This window comes from Hypomesus transpacificus, chromosome 15 (genome assembly GCF_021917145.1).
Source record: "Hypomesus transpacificus isolate Combined female chromosome 15, fHypTra1, whole genome shotgun sequence".
NCBI lineage: Eukaryota > Metazoa > Chordata > Actinopteri > Osmeriformes > Osmeridae > Hypomesus > Hypomesus transpacificus.
Window position 1 is genome coordinate 2,345,871 of NC_061074.1, and position 16,625 is coordinate 2,362,495.

The 16,625-nt window shown below is 47.7% G+C and overlaps 1 protein-coding gene across 1 annotated transcript in view; it reads right to left on the reverse strand.

The window, feature by feature from the left end:
* Nucleotides 1–131: 131 nt before the first annotated feature.
* LOC124477381 (rho guanine nucleotide exchange factor 17-like) overlaps nucleotides 132–16,625 on the reverse strand; it is a 42,263-nt gene continuing 25,769 nt past the window's right edge. Inside the window, exons 2-24 of the mRNA XM_047035100.1 lie at nucleotides 11,867–11,944; nucleotides 10,484–10,666; nucleotides 9,688–9,804; nucleotides 8,943–9,035; nucleotides 8,602–8,778; nucleotides 8,414–8,464; nucleotides 8,159–8,268; nucleotides 7,788–7,873; nucleotides 7,572–7,690; nucleotides 7,205–7,412; nucleotides 6,995–7,068; nucleotides 6,746–6,829; nucleotides 6,241–6,344; nucleotides 5,870–5,991; nucleotides 5,604–5,723; nucleotides 5,101–5,368; nucleotides 4,827–4,913; nucleotides 4,672–4,739; nucleotides 4,247–4,395; nucleotides 3,521–3,695; nucleotides 3,217–3,312; nucleotides 2,734–2,916; nucleotides 132–2,502 (exon numbers count right to left, since the gene is read on the reverse strand). Of these exons, the coding sequence (XP_046891056.1) occupies nucleotides 2,288–2,502; nucleotides 2,734–2,916; nucleotides 3,217–3,312; nucleotides 3,521–3,695; nucleotides 4,247–4,395; nucleotides 4,672–4,739; nucleotides 4,827–4,913; nucleotides 5,101–5,368; nucleotides 5,604–5,723; nucleotides 5,870–5,991; nucleotides 6,241–6,344; nucleotides 6,746–6,829; nucleotides 6,995–7,068; nucleotides 7,205–7,412; nucleotides 7,572–7,690; nucleotides 7,788–7,873; nucleotides 8,159–8,268; nucleotides 8,414–8,464; nucleotides 8,602–8,778; nucleotides 8,943–9,035; nucleotides 9,688–9,804; nucleotides 10,484–10,666; nucleotides 11,867–11,944 (2,967 nt within the window). The 3' untranslated portion in view covers nucleotides 132–2,287. The remainder of the gene's footprint in view (nucleotides 2,503–2,733; nucleotides 2,917–3,216; nucleotides 3,313–3,520; nucleotides 3,696–4,246; nucleotides 4,396–4,671; nucleotides 4,740–4,826; nucleotides 4,914–5,100; nucleotides 5,369–5,603; nucleotides 5,724–5,869; nucleotides 5,992–6,240; nucleotides 6,345–6,745; nucleotides 6,830–6,994; nucleotides 7,069–7,204; nucleotides 7,413–7,571; nucleotides 7,691–7,787; nucleotides 7,874–8,158; nucleotides 8,269–8,413; nucleotides 8,465–8,601; nucleotides 8,779–8,942; nucleotides 9,036–9,687; nucleotides 9,805–10,483; nucleotides 10,667–11,866; nucleotides 11,945–16,625) is intronic.

Here is a 16,625-nt window from a genome sequence, read left to right on the forward strand (position 1 = left end):
TCAGACCTTCACACGGTATTATATCTTATTATGAGATGATATAAATGTATATATAATCTAATACTGTGTACCAATAAATAAGATTACCTTCTATTCAAACAAAGAAACAGACACCTGCACCAGACACTGGCACCAGTGAACTGATTTAATTACAAAGAGCAACCCACAGTGACAAAACAGAAACAGCTACATACAGGAAGGAACTGTTAAGTAAACCATAGCGAATGGAAATTGACGAGGCCATTTTGCTTCTCTTTTGAAATTTCTGTGGCAGTTATAATTTAAATGTGACTGACAGCGCATGCCGGGGGGGAGGGGGGGGGGGGGTACACAAGTATATAAAAATATGCCATTAGATTAATTTCAACAATTGAGGACTGTGGGCTCACTATTTACAGAGAAAGGCAATATATACCAATATTTACATGACACAATCAAGACTTCTTTCACATATGGGCATAAGGTTACTTACAAGAGTTACTGCATGAAGAGTGAATTCATCTGGTGAAGGCCTAGCACGAACTGTCAATCTGCAGTACAGTGGCAATAATACGGCAGGCTATGCTGAATTCAGTTTCTGTATAAGGCCATTATTGAATTAGCATGAAAGCCACCATGAAACCTAACATTTATGTTTTTACTTCATATCCAGAATGGAGTGCCAAAGCAATGAACTTTGAAAACAGAAGATTTGGAGAGCCATTGAGATATAGAGAGCAGGCAAAACACATATTCGAATCTCTGGTTCTCAACTAGTCACGGTTCACCAAACATGACCGACACAAGTGTCTGCGGGTAATGGAATTTGAACATTAACACAAGAATTCCATACCTGAATAAAGAAGAGAGCACTTGACAGGAACACGGGCGGTTCAACTAAATATACATCCACAGCTAGCAGCAGACGGCCATGATAAGACCAGGTATTGTAATTAGCCATTAGCTCCCTCATTACCTCACAGTAGGAGAGTTAGCCTCATGCTACAACGTTTGGATGTTGAATTTCCTAGATGGTTTCTGAGCTGCCGTGCAAGTTTCATCTGACAGGATGTTGTGCGTGAAGCTATACATGACAGTCTCCCTCTCTCTTCTCTCTCTCTCTGACAGTTTCCTGTAAAACAGTTACATCAGGATTCAAGCCAAAATGACACACATTAATCATTCTATATTGAAGACTGGGGGGTTCCTCTTTCTGAAACCTCAAACAAGGAGGAGAGAAAGAAGACACATTTATAAATTAAGTGCAGTAAGAGGAGAAAGCTAAAATCAAAAACATAAATACTGTACAGAGATCAACTAGAGGCTCTTAAGAGGAATGGTTTTAATACACTTTTACTCCAGTAGTGGGATGCTGTTTAATTTCATTAAATAAGAAAATAACTGTTAAAACGACGGGAAACACAAAGAAAAAAACGTGTGAAAAAGAGGTGTGTGTAATTATGTGTGCGTGTTTGGTTGCCTGCTATGAGGAGACTGGCTATGATCTTTCAAACAAGCTAAATGTGTGTATGTGTGTATAATGTGTGTGTTTATATAGTTGTAGTAGGTACCCTTGCCATATATTGCACATTGGTTGATGTTTTTCTTTTTCAGCTGTCTACCACTCCTCTAAGTTTGGCAGGCGTTGAACCCAGCCACTGATGCAGGATCAGACACAGTAACATCCGCTTGCAGAAGCAACATGACTGGAGCAAGCCTAAACTGATCTTAGAGGCCACAGTCCACCCCTCAGTTTGATGTGACCCATGGTTAACTGTCTGTTTAAAGGTCAAGGTTGAAAGACCGCTCCTCACTCCTTTCCTCCTCTCCCCTCATCCTTTTCTTCCCCCCTCCCCTCCCCCAGATGGAGTGATCACATGGGGTCCAAAGTCTTGTACATCCAGGATGTCTTCTCACTTTGTAACCCGTCATTTAGGTTCTCACTCTTCCTCACTTCCACTCTCAGTCCATCTCTCTCTCTCCGTAAAGGTCGAGTTTCGTTACAACACAAGGAGAATGGACCAGCATGTGCCGAGCCTGCGATTTACATCCAACGCCAAACATGTCGAACACACGCTACTTAGAGATACAGATCGACACACACATATATGCACAGAGTTCATCATGCCAGAAACAAACTAGGACATGGACGTTGTTTAAAGCGACCCGATGCATACAGACATCAAGAGATCCAGCAAAGGATGAAATCAGATAAAAGGGGAGGTGCTTAAGAATAAAGAGGGCGGGGCTTGTGTGCGATTCTTCTGTCGAAGGGAGAAGAATCATGAACTTGAAATGTCTGATTGGATCAGACCCTCCACAGCAGTAAGTGGTTTGTGCTGTCATCCCGCCCCACTGTCTCACTGCTATTGGTCAGACGGAAGTCCTCATAACCGTCGCCCCCAGAGATCACCAATTGATTGGTTTTCGCAGGTAGGAGGGCGGAGGCTCGGCGGCGAGAAGAATCCCTCCTCTTAAGAGCCCCGTTGCTCGTGTCAACGTCAACATTATGGGATGGGTTTCCTAGGAGATGGAGAGTTAAGGTCAGAGGGGATGGGAACTGGAGAGCTGGAAGCAACAAATATAAAAGAAAGAGAAAGAAAGACAGAGATAGATAGAGAGAGAGAGCGAGCGAGCGAGAGAGCGAGCAAGAGAGTGAGAGAGTGAGCGAGAGAGAGGCCTAAAGTAGCAGGCAGGAGTACCTCAGCGGATAAACACAGCAGGAGAAAGCAGGAGGACAGAGGTTGCAGTTACCTGTGCCATCTGTGGGCGGTTTGGGGAAGTTGACGTCAAAGCCCTCGGGAAGTTCTATGGCGGTGAGGAACCGTACGTGACCCGTGTGTCCGTGAGCCGAGCCCATGGGGATCAGGGGGGATCGCAGAGTCCCTGCCCCAGTACCAAAGCTCACTGCTGGGATAGCCAGGGTCAGGACCACCCCTGGAGAACCATAGAGGAAGGTCACACACAACTTAGCACAATGTCTGCATTGTCAGAAGCCGTCTTTCTCCAGGGCCGGTTTAAATAATAACAATGATGATCGTGAAATGTTCTATGATGTGAACAAATCTATTTAAGACAGAGAGATTGGGTGGCAAGTCTTTTTGGATCCACCAGAGTCTTTCTCCTGTTCTGTTTCTCCTGTCTTTCCCATGGGTTAATGGCTTTCTTTCTGACGCTCTTATGACAGCTGGGATGCGATGGGATGCGATGATGCATGATGATGATGTGGTGACTAACCTGCGCTGGTGCCGATCCATAGCAGGTCCTTACAGGCCAGCAGGGCGGTGATCCTCAGACAGGCCGCTTTGTGCTGCCTGATGATGGCATCAGAGCCTGAGGCAGGGTAAGAGGAAAGGAGGGATGGGGGGCGTGGCAGGAAGAAGAATGAGAATCAGAGACAAGGGGCAAAGAGAAAGATTAAAAGGCAGAATGCTGCTCCATCAACGAGCCATCGCCATCTAGTGGTGAATTCATCTTTATGCTATGTGTGTGTGTGTTTAGGATCTTTATGGGTGTAAATGTGCGTGAATGTGTGTGCTACCTGCAAGCATCTTATGCACTGCGGGAGCCACGTCCACCTCGACGAGGCTCTCCCAGGTCTGGGCGTGGTAGAGACGGACCTGGGCGCTGCCCTGTAGCGCCAGCCAAACGCCCTGGCCATAGCTCACCATGCAGGTCACACACCTGCTGCTGTCTGAGCCCACCTGGAACCAGTGCTGCAGACACGACAAACACCCGTGTCAAATCAGCCAGCCATCAAACCATCCACCCATCCAGCCTGCAAGCCATCAAACCATCCATCCATCCAACAAGCCATTCAAGCATCTATCCATACATCTAGCCAGTCAGCAAACCATCCACCCATCCAACCATTTATCAATCCATCCAGCTAGAAAACCAGCCATCCATCCATCCAGGTAGTCATCAAACCATCCATCCATTCGTCCAGGCAGCCAGCCATAAAACCATTCATCCATCCAGCCAGCCAGCCAGTCAGCCAGCCAACTATCAGCCAGCCATTCAACCATCCAGTCATCAAACCATCCAGTCAGTCAGCAAGCCAACAAACCATCCACCCAGCCTTTCAAACATCCATCCATCAAGCCTTTCTATACATTCCTCCTTTTACATCCATCTGTCTATCCATTAATCTAACAAGTTTTTCATACACTCATTTATATTGAATCCATAAGGAATCTTGATTTGTGTTATGTAATTCAAGTTCTATCTGAATAGAGATGTGCTGATACGGCCAGGCCCAGCCTACCTCCTGAACCAGAGAGCTGGTGTTGATGATGAGGACGCGGTTCTGGGATCCACACCACAGCCTTCCGCCCACGGGCACCATCTTGGTGACAGGACCACTGGGCGTGCCCAGACACAACGTCTGGGACGACTGGGCGTCCCAGAAGCTACCTACAAAACAGAGAGAGGAAGGAGAAAGAAAAACAGATGACGGCAAGTATCATTTTTAACTTTTAAATCCCATCCCATAATTAGGTGTGGAGGCTCTGGAGACTTAAACATACACTGTAACCATATTTTGACATATCGAGACTGAACCCGTTTTAGATTCAAATTTATCTTCTATATTTTAATTTCTTTCCCTTTTGATGTTGTAATTATTTCAGTTAGTCTAGACAGTAAACCCGAGTTGCCACAGAGGACATTGTGTGTGCTAGCCCCACCTACCTGCTTCTCTCTGGTACACGATCACTTCCCCGTTGGCCAGAGACACGAACACTTTGTTGTCCAAATACCTGCCAATAGAAAATCCCCCCAAATTGAAAAGGAGAGGATTATGCAGTACTGAGATTTGACACACGCGTACACACACGCACACTCACAGTATACACAGGATAGAGGCAGAGTGCTGCATCTTCATGCTGTTCTTGCGGTTGCGGATGTTGTCCGATGACTGGTACACATGGATACTGCAACACAGAGTAACACATTAGCAACACATCACAGCAACACATCAGGAGTTCATAGTGTTCAAGAAAATGGCACTGTGAAGAACACAATAGATGTTTGTGCAAGTGTGCCTCTGTATGCGTCTCTGTGCATGTGTGTGTGTGTGCGTGTATGTGCATCAGTGTGTATTTCTGTGTGTGTGTGTACCATCCGTCTTCTGTGCCCAGCCAAACAGAGCTCTGGTAGGCCTCGGGGTCGATGCTGAGCAGGTCCTCCAGACTGGCCCTGGTGAAGGAGCCCCGGGAGGAACGGCGCATGGCTCTCCCGTCCATGGGGCTCTCGCTGTGGGCCCGGCCGCCCACGCCTCCCCCTAGCCCCCCTGGAGCTCCGTAGGAGCTGGCCACCGGGTACTCCTGCTCCTCCTCGCTGCTGGTGGTCTCTGTGGCCATGTCCTTTGAACCGGTGCCTTCCTCGTCTGGGGAGGGACAGGGGAGGAGGTTAGAATGTGTGTGTGTATGTTTGTGTGTTTGTGCTTATGTGATGTGTGTTGGAGTAAGCTTATGTGATGTGTGTGTGTGTAAGCTTGTATGAAGTTAGTGTTTGTGTGTGCAGGCTTACGTGATGTGCATGTGTGTATTGTATGCTTGTTTGTGTGTGTGTGTGTGTATAGACTTGGGATGTATGCGTGCGTGTGCCGGCTGTACACTCACTCCCATAGCTAGAGGATATGGTGGAGTGGCTAGCTTGGCTCTGCAGAGTAGAGGAGGGACTAGGAGAATCTTCATCATCCGTGTCGTCACTGTCAAATGGAACAAGTTCTGGGCCCGCCCCTGCACACGATACACACATTTAACTACAGACAAGTCAAGAACATAAATACTGAGAACTCTTAACTATTAGTATATAGTTATATTGGGATGTAACTTTTCATCCGTGGAACAACACATAACATCTGTGGGACTTCAGGGAACCGGACCTGAGGGGGGCTCGGCCATCTCCAGTGACGAATGAGAGATGGAGATGTGCAGCTGCTGCTGGGAGGGGGCGGAGTCAGCCAGGGGATGGGGCGTGGCGGAGGAGGGCTCTGCTACCCGTTCCCTAGGAGACCAGAGCAGAAAACAGATTGGTGGCTGTTCCAGTTGACCAATTGGGACATACCTTTGTCCGAACCTGCGTTCATAATATGTATGTGTTTCCCTGCAAGTGTGTGTGTGTGCTTTTGTGGTTGTTATTATATCTATTTTTTAAAAGGTTTGTTTTGCTTTGTAATTGTAGGGTTGGAGTTGAAACTTCAAACTTATTGTGACTACCCTGAGTGAAGTTGACAAACGGTGTGTGGGTGCTCACCTCCCCTTTAGCCCAGGTACAGCTGCTATGCAGATGATCCTGGCTGAGCAGACAGCAATGCAGGCCTCCACTGTGGGCTCGTCTTTGATGTTCAGCAGACACACCTGGACGACGGACAATGAAAACACGCCCCATAAATGAAGGGTAGCAGAGATGACGTGCTCAGCTGTCTTTGTGTGAGCACCTACATACTGGGGCGCGCGGTTCTTGATGCATATTTTCAAAAAGGAATACCTCAACTAATGGGAAAAGGATAGATGTTACTGGGGGTCAGATGGCTGAGCGGTTAGGGAGTTGGGCTATTAATCAGAAGGTTGTTGGTTCGATTCCCGGCCATTCACCTTACTTGCCTCGGGGGGAATGTCCGTACCGTACCGTTTTCAGTAATTACTGAAAGCCACTCTGGATAAGAGTGTCTGCTAAATGACTAAATGTAAATGTTACTAAATGATTGTGTGTGTGTTTGTGTGAGTGAGTGCGCGTGTTTGAGGGGGCTCATACACACCTGACCAACATAGCCATCACTGTTACACACCCACACCTCGCAACTGCTGTCAGGACAACTGTGGCTGGGGGACGCGCATGAGAACTGGAAGGAGGAGAGGGAGGGATAGAGGCAGATCAGATGATAACCCACAGTGAAAATAGCTAGTGTGAGTGAGGCCTGTATTGTAAAATTGTATTCGGCCTGTGCTGTGTGACACCTGATGGAGCAGGGAAGGGTTTGGGGGGGTAGGGGTGGGGTGTGACTCACCTGCATCCCACTCCGAGTCTTCATGATGGGGATAGCCTTCAAGAACTCTGGGTCCCACTGGTCTTTGTTCATTGCTATACATAAACAGGTGCACACACACACATAAGCAAGCGGAGAGAGGATACAACATCCGCCAACCCCCCCCCCCCCCCCCCCGTCTAAAAGAACCTGGAAAGAAATCGTCGAGCGTTCCCGCCACGGCGTCCTCACCCAGCTTCTTCTTGGCCTCCTCGAAGGCCTGCTCGAAGCTGCAGCGCATGTCCGGGGAGGAGAACTCGAACACGAAGCTGCCGTCCGCTGAGGCGGTGGTGAGCTCCAGCTTGGTGGGCAGGAAGGTCATGCTGAACGCCAGCGACTGCTTCTCTGCCAGCTCCCTGTGCACCGACGCCATCAGGTCCTTGATCACGTCGTCGAGCGACTAGGGAGGCGGGTGAGCGAGAGACAGAGAGGGGGATTTGAAGAGGATGCTGCTGAGACATATAAGTGCCTAGTACATTGACCATGTATTGGTACTTCATGCGTGTCATTGGTAACTGGTGCATTGACCATGTATGGGTAACATCCCGTGTTTTGATACCTGGTGTGGGAAGCTAAGCGTCTCAGACAGCTTGCTGATCTGCCCCAGTGTACTCAGGTCCTCGTCCAGCCGCCCAATCATCTTCTGGATGCTCTCTCTGTTGGTTGCCTGGGAGGAGTCTGTCACACAGGTAGAGGCAACTTAGGATCTCTGGCTAAAAAACTACACTTCCCAGCTACTAGGACTACAAACCAGGGGGGGAAAGGGAGGCCTTACTTTTCACCATCTCTATGTCTTCTAAAGGAAGTTTCCAGAGGAATTTGTATTTGCTGGAGGTATCAATCACGCTGGCAGCAGAGTAGCTGGGAAAAGAGAGAAGAGACTGTTAAACGCTGCCGACACATTGCTGTGGATGTTCACCAGATGGACATGGCCACTGTAAACGCTGCCACTAAAACACTAGGGGGCAGCAAAGTTCTGTCGGGACAGAATGGACTGGTTTCTCACATGTGAAAGTGTGTGTTTGCGTGTGTGTGTGTGTGTGTGTGTGTGTGTGTGTGGGGGGGGGGGGGGTATTGTATGTATCTTTGTGTGTGGAAGAAGGTGTGTATATGTGTGTAAGTTGGTGTGTGCGTGTGTTGTCTTACAGGCTCATCGAGCTGCGTCGCAGGGAGCCCGACTTCCTCTTGAGTGTGGTGCAGATGAGCAAGTCACTGAACAGGAAGAGAGAACGGTCCTTCTTACCCCCCACCGTCTTCTACAGAGAGAGAGAGAGAGACAGTGGAAGAGAGGAAGAGGAGGAGAGGCAGATAGAGCACACAAACTCAACATGACACATCAAACAGAATCTAGAAGAATCCAGCCGGAGCGATGCAGTGCCTCTCAGTGTCTCTCAGACTCACCGCCTCCATGACCATCTCTTGTCTCACAAACTTCCTCTGAGGGTTCAGGATCTGACACAGACACACACACACACAAGTAACCATCATAACAAACAAAAAAATCCTTTGACTAAATGACCCTCTGACACATACTCTACCACGACTAAGATACCGAGAGTCAAACAGCTCCAAGAAGCTCAGAGTCTTACATGCTCCACCCCCTCTATGTGGGCCTCTATCTCCTGCATGACCCTGGTCTCTCGCTCCACCTCTTCCGCAGAGCGCCGCCCCTTATTGATCCGCTCTGCCAGGCGTTTGATGCCCCTCTGAGCGTCCAGCAGAAACGGGTGATCTGGATGGTCCTCTGAGGTATGCTTTAACAGGTCCTGTCACACACATGCGCACACACACGTCAGAAAATCAACTGCAGCGTTTCTGAATACAAAAAAGGAGGTCCACATAGGTGCGAAAAGCATGGGCCATGTCTGTTGTCCTAGCCCAGTGAGAGCCGGGGGCGTGGCCTGGGGCGAGGCCGGGGGCGAGGCCTCACCTTAACCAGTAGCTCATAACGAGGGATCCTCTGGACGGGCTTTATCATCAGGTCACCCAGAGCCTGCTTCTCCTTGTTCTCACGCATACTTTGCTATGTGCATGACAGAGATAGAGAGACAGAGACAGAGAGGGAGAGAGAAAGAAATAGGAGAGTAAGAAAGAGAAAGTGTTTATAACTTTTTAACTGACATCCTGAGCTTTCAGTCCGGTCAAAGGTCAGCTATCGTAAAGAATGGTGTTACATCATGTGAAGCAAGCACAATGACACACACACACACACACAAAGGCGATTTTATATGGCTTTTTCATACTGTTATCTTAACAATTGTGTCATGTTAACAGAATGATTTAAGAAAGGAGAGGGTTTCTAAGGACAGATCTCACATTATCAATTCTTTTGGAATGACAAAATCTACCCAGAGAAGGATCGTCTGCCAAGTGTGTGTGTGTGTGTGTGAGCGCGTTTGTTAGGCCTAGCGTGTGTGTGTGTGAGATTCGATGAGCTCTGTCCCTCTAGGGGATCATAGCTCAAGTGTCTCTTTCCGAAACAGCTCCTGGGAAAACCAACATGGAAGAACTGGAGAGACAGGATGCGCGCACACACAATGCAAATGTGCTCATAAAACACACATATAGTGGTAGGACACATACTGTAGGCTACATGTAGACAATGGATATATTTTTCAATGCATGAAGTACATCCTCTTTTATAGACAGCATTTTGCAATCACACACGCACTTACCTCTAGAAACTTGTGGAAAGCTGGTTTGGCCTCCTTAGCAATTCTCACAGCGTCTTTGGCGTTTAGAAAGTTGTCGATGTATGCTGAATAAATATTAGCCAGAATCTCTTTGGAGAACTGTGTGAGAGAAGGGAGGAATGAAATGGAAAGATGGAGGAGGGATGTAGAGAGAGAGGAAGCAAGAATGTTAACATGCAAACATTACAATCATATATCATGGTGATCTCAATAATAGTCACAGACGTAACGGCCACAGCTGAAATAATTCTGCCCAGCAACAGGTGTCTGGCTGTCGTATGATTGGTCGGTGTGGTATATAGATACACACAGGAAGATCACCTTCCAGGTAAAAAACCTAACACCAGCTGTTATGGTGCCAAGTATGAATGTTGTCACTGTCTACACACTCTCAAACAGATCCCCCTCCACACAGCATGTCTCTCTGTCCTGCTTTCCTGCCCACAATAAAGGCTTCATAGGGGGGAAACAACAAAGAGAGAGACTGCTACAGAGCAATAAAGAGACATGTTGTTGGTAACAAGCCTTCCAACCCCTGATGAAAGAAGGCGCTCTTTCGATCCCCCTCTCCTCCGACTGTGAGGAACGACAAGGCAGCAAGGAAAAAAAACCCTGTCATTGGCCCATCCATCCAGTCATTCATCCAGTCAGCCAGCCATCCATCCATCCCCAGAGATGAGGTACATAAGCATTTATCCTCAGTTCCCAAACCTCTATCTCATCATTGTTATCTTCTTAACACACACACACACACCTCTGAAAGAGAGCCATTACTTACTGATTGAATGAGGATGTGGCCCACGGTCTGTCTGTCGTGCCATTGGCTGACGCATCCAGAGACCTGTTCCAGGAAGTGCTCGTGGTGCTCCAGGATCTCAGGGATCTGGTAGAACATCTCATCCACCAGAGAGGGATCTACCAAGGATCCACTGTCAGGCTGCTTCAGGGGCTTCATGTACCCCTGGAGGGAGGGAAGGAGAGAGAGAGAAAGGGAGGGAGGGAAGTATGTGTTTGAATGTTTGAGTGAGTGTGTGTGCATGCATGCGTACGTGCATGTGTTGTAGGACAGGCTTTGATTAAAGGAAATACCTATTTTCCCCCCAATGGGCCCACAGTATCTGCCTTTTAAAATATCTTCCACTTTCCAAAGACAGGATAACATTTGTCAAATTTTCCTCTCTCTCTTCCACCCTTTATCACCTCCTCTCCTGTCATCCCTCCTCCCTCTCTAACACCCTGCCTCACTCCCTTTCCACTACATTTAGTCATTTAGCAGACACTCTTATCCAGAGTGAGTTAGTCAGTACAGGGCATTCCCCCCAAGGCAAGTAGGGTGAAGTGCCTTGCCCAAGGACACAAAATCGGAAAACTTGGAACCCCCAAACACTGGAAAGCAGTCTGAAGCAGCACATCACTGGGGCACAGGCAAATTGTAACGTCCGAAGTGCTGCTATTTCGGATTGAGTGTGTTTGTGTAGGAGATGTGTGTTCATTTCAGTGGTGGTTGTGGATATTGGAAGTGTTTGAGTGCAAATGGACAGTGAACCTTTCTTTTAAAATGTCTTTGACTTCATTCTTTCACTTCCTACATGATGTCCGGAACTCTTCGGGGGAATCCATTTTGGAGGTGCTGTGACATGGCTGTTTTACTGTGGTAACCGTGGTAACCTGCTCCCTCACATTGCCATGGGAACCACTGGGCTTGTCATTTTATTGCCGTGCGGGTATAAATGTGCTTCTCATCTGCTTCTCCTGCTCCATCCATCGCTCTCTCTCACCATGTTTCCCTCTGTCTCTCCCTCAAATACATTTTTCTTTCTCCTCACATGTCTCTGTCTTGACTTACCAGAAAGGTCTGTAATATTGCTCACTTTAATATAAATTCATCTCTGCAGAGTACAGCAAGCTTCTGTCTCTGCCCCTTTCATTTCCCTCACTTTCACACCCTCCCTCCCTCTCGCTCGCCCTCCCTCCCTCTTTCATCAACACAAACACCGTTCGCCTACACATTGACTGGTGCAGTGTTACGTAACAGCAGGATCAGCATATAGACCGACACAGACAGTGTCCCTCTGATGAGATTGGACAGGGTTTGTGGCCCTAGGTTAGGTGAGGTCAACACTTTGCCTGTGTGATCAAGTTAAGGTTGTGTGTGCGTTACCTGGATGAGTGTCCGCAGAGACTCCACATACGACTGCTCAGTGTCCAGGAGGGTCATCACGACATGTCTCCTCATGTCCTGCAGGGGGCGACAACACAGACAACACAGCTCGTCACTCTGCTGCTGCAGGACCTGACGCACGCGCTCACGCACACACCATGGCAAACACACAAAGACCAAAACACACACGCACTAAGTGAACAATTTTGCCTCATCCCTCCCCCCTCCCAAAATGTATTGCTTCCTGTTTACATAGTTTGTCTCAGTCCACTGAGGAGAGGAGATAGGAAAAGAGAAGATAAAAAAAGGCACAAAAAAGGAAGGATGAAAGGAAGGAACAAAGAGAGAGAGGTAAAGAGACCAAAGAACAGGAAGTGATGAAGATGGTGATTATGGTCAAACGCTGCTGTCGGTACACGGTCCTCCTCACAGGCCAACCTGACTTCAAATATGAATGTCATGAAATCATTCACCAACAGCAGTCATGTATCTCTCCTCACACCACACTCACCAGAGACCACACACACACACACAAACACACACACATACAAACACATACACTAAAATCCCATTTGAGTTTCATATTCCCAGCCAAACACATCACAGATCTTATGGTCAGATGCAACAAAACAATTTATGAAACTGGGAAGGTATGATCCCACATAGCTCATGACAACTTCTGGTTCTGATTGGACATGATGACGCACATGATATGTACAGTCTTCTGAGGGCACACTTGGTAGAAGTCAGAGAGACTCGGTCTCTCTTGACACACACAGTATACATACAGACAGAGAGAGAGAGAGAGAGAGACAGAGTGAGAGAGAGGGAGAAAGAGAGAGAGGGAGAGAGAGGGAGAGAGATAGAGAGAGGGAGATAGAGAGAGAAAGAGAGAGAAAGAGAGAGGGAAAAACAGAAAGAGAGAAACAGAGAGAGGGACTAATGAAACCAACCTCCTGAGCTCCATTCATTGTTTCCTTGCCAACCAGCAGCATCCTCCATATCTATCTCAGTGAACACTCACCACACACACACACACACACACAATAAAATCACCCCAGTAACTTTTCTACCCACTGAAAGCATTTCAGCTCTTTCTAATCACCATTGAAACACACACATACAAACATCATCTGACCGGATCAGTAGTTCAGTAATTGATTGTTTACATCCCAGAACCCCAGGATTGTGTGTCACTGTGTACTGACAGTAGCAGTACAGTACAGACCAAGGCATGACTAAGGGATTCTGAAAACAATATTCCACATCTTGGGTACTTTAAACTCCTACTCAGACAGAAAGATAGTTAAGGATGAGAGGAGGAGAGAGAGAGATCATCTGGAGTGGGAGGTTACTAAAAGATGACCAAAAAAAAGGGATGAGGTGGGGATGAAAGGTGAGAGACAGACAGGCTAGGAAGTTTAGTTAGGGAGGAAAAGTGCTGTTGCTTCGGTGGATAGACACCCCCCACCAACCAGCATATCACAGAGCCAGAGGCAAGCCTGAAATATCACAGGAACAGCATGAACACACACACCTGAAATCTAACAGAGCCAGAGGCAAACCTGAAATATCACTGTAACAGCATGAACACACACACACACACCTGAAATCTAACAGAGCCAGAGGCAAACCTGAAATATCACCATAACAGCATGAACACACAATCACACACACAATTCTCTCTAAGGACATATTTACATTTATGCCTGAACATCTCTGTCCCCTGCCAACCCCTCCCTCCTCCTCCCCAACACAGACACACACACAGTATTCAATGCCAGGCTACAGCTAAAAATAAGCACAACATCCCAAAACTCCATATTTAGTGTTTTACATCTTGATTTCCCAGTAGTCTCTGCGGGTGGGGACCGGAGAGAAGTTTGGACAAGGTTTGTGTGTGTATTTTTGGTAAGTGTGTGTGGTGATACAAAAGATGGAAAACTCAATCTCATAAACACACTGTGTGTAAACAAATCATATAGTTGGGCAGACTCATTTTAGGGGTAACCAGGGATTTAATAACTTAACAGGCATTTTGCTTTATCAAAGCAAAATAACGACTGTGTCATTGGGGGTTCTGAGTCGGTTGGGTTGAACGATGTCCCTGGACAACTGGTTATATGGTTTGAAGCAGGAAGAAAACTAAAGAGAGACAGAGGGAGAGAATTGGACAGAGTGAGGGCTGGAACAGGCAGCGGGGTCAATACCCAGTCCATTATCCTGTCTGTGGCATGGGTATGTCCACACACCCATCCAACCATCTCAAAACAGCTACGATGTAAACAGTTCTGTAATGTCAAGGTGACACACACACCTCGATGTGACTGGTATGAACCATCAGCAAGTGGAAGTAGTGGCTGGCTGAGCTGGGATATCCCATGCTGGGTTACTTCTCTAAATAAGACACACATACACACACTGTACTGACGCAGGAGATGTATGCTGAAGCACAAAGGCAAACACACACACACACACACACCATAATAATCCACACAGGAAACGTTTCCTTCACACACATATTCCATTTTGTCAAACCTTCCCAAACGAGAACACGCACACACACTCGTCAGAACGGTGAGACCGGCTGTGGTTTCCCCAGATCCGACCACACAGTCTCACCCCCTTGACCTTCTCTCCTCTGCTCCGCCTAGGAGTGAAAGGAATGTCCCACACAGCTTAGATGTGTGTGTGTGTGCTGTTAAGATAGAAATTGGGTTTCTTTTTTGAAATAATGGTCTCAAGTGTGAACGAGTGAGCAGAGGACATGACTGAGGTAGAACCTGAGAGGAACTGCCCTCAACATCAGGAATGGGTTTCTATTCTGGCTCTGCTGCCTTTATTTGATCATGTTTCCCCCTCTCTTGCGCACACACACACACACACACACACACACACACACACACACACACACACACACACACACACACACACACACACACACACACACACACACACACACACACACAGGAACTTCAGGGAATAATGTCTGCAATGCTGGTTTCATTTTAATGGCAGGACCTGCATGGCCAAATCTCACAACAAACTGGAGCTCAGAGAACATATAGATCAAGAGAGTCCGATTATATACCATATATGAGCATATAAGGGTTGCATGAGGCATAACTCTGACACACACATATTCATGTCTGTTCTTCTAACAAAGCAAAATGTCTGTTGGGCCTCTGTTCAAAGGCAGATGTCGAGCCTATGGCACTGGGCTCATTTTGATTGGCTAAGAGACCAAAGCCTCACTCTCTCTGATGGTTACGATTGGCTCAAGGGGTTTAGCCTGTCTCTTATTAGACCCTTGTGGGGATACGAGTGTGTGTGCGTGCGTGTGTGTGTACACTATTCTTGAAGAGGGGCTCTCATATCCCAATAAATACTTCACCACATGGGGTCTCCAATGTTAAACAGAGTCCTGCCAGACAAACAGTACCAGAGGTTACCAGCTAACGTTCTGGCAAAGTTGAGCGTAGCCGTGCAAACAGGCAGGTTCTCACACCAACCAACCTGATAATTTACATTAACACGAGGCAATGATTAAAGCTGCAAACACACACCCAAAACACAGGGGTACACACACCTCTGAAAGAGAATGTCCTCGCTCTGCTGTCATCAACCCCCACCCTCCCCCCCTGTCCGCCCCTTCCTTGACGATGGTAGTCCCTGACAACAGGGCTCTGGCGACAGCAGCCAGTGTGACTCCGCCCACTCACCAACTAACAACCTCTCCACCAGCCCGCCTCTCGCCACCCCCCCCCCCCCCCTCCCTTCCTCTGACAGACTATTCATTGCTCCCAGTGTGATTTAAACCTCCAGGGTTGGGGCGTACCCAGGGGGGCCTTCAGTGCTTGAAAGGTGTCTGACTGTCTACTGCCAGTCCCGGCTTCGCAGGCCTCTGGAGCTACTGTCTCCCAACACAGTTATGGAAGAGTGTCGCAGCTGATGTGAAGGGCACACGAAGAGAGAAAGAGAGAAGATGTGTTTGTGTGTATGTCTGTCAGTCCGTGTACCAGGCAATCAATCGGAAACAGAGCTTTCCAATTAATATTGATCCATGTCTTTTCTCATGACATCACACAACAGAATCAAGCCGCGCACACACCCACACCCGATGGAAAGCGACCTGCCGGAACATGAATTCATACCCTTCCAGACCACAAGCAGACCCTGCACTCCAGAACCCCACCTCTCTTCCGACCTCCAGCTGTCATCTTCCTGTTTTTTCTTCCCCTCCCGCTACGACGCACACAGGGAAATCCTCTCTGTGTGGATTAGGTCTGGGTGTCCGGATTAGAGACTCTATGAGTGGTCTGTCGTATCTGTTCCCGTATGTGTGCATGTATGTGTTGTGGGTCATGCGTGTGTGTGTGTATGTACAGAAGCATGATCCTCTTAAATCCATGTGTGTGTGGTGCTGGGATATGTAGCAGAGGTCCAGTTTGCTGTGTCAGAAAGACTTTGAGACTTGTTAGAGACAACACACACACAGTAGGTGATGGGACTAACCGTATGATTCACTCAGCTCTAATTATATTACAGAGACATGAGAGAGAGAGAGAGAGAGAGAGAGAGAGAGAGAGAGAGAGAGAGAAGGGGGCGGGTAAGTGACAAGGACTGAAAGGAAACTTGGAGGTAAGCAGGGAGGTAAGAAGAAGAAAGCAATAGAAAAGAGTCAGGAAGAAGATGTGAGACAGCAGAGCGGCACAGGGAAGATATGAAGAGATGGAGAGCTAGAGAGAGGGTCATCTCC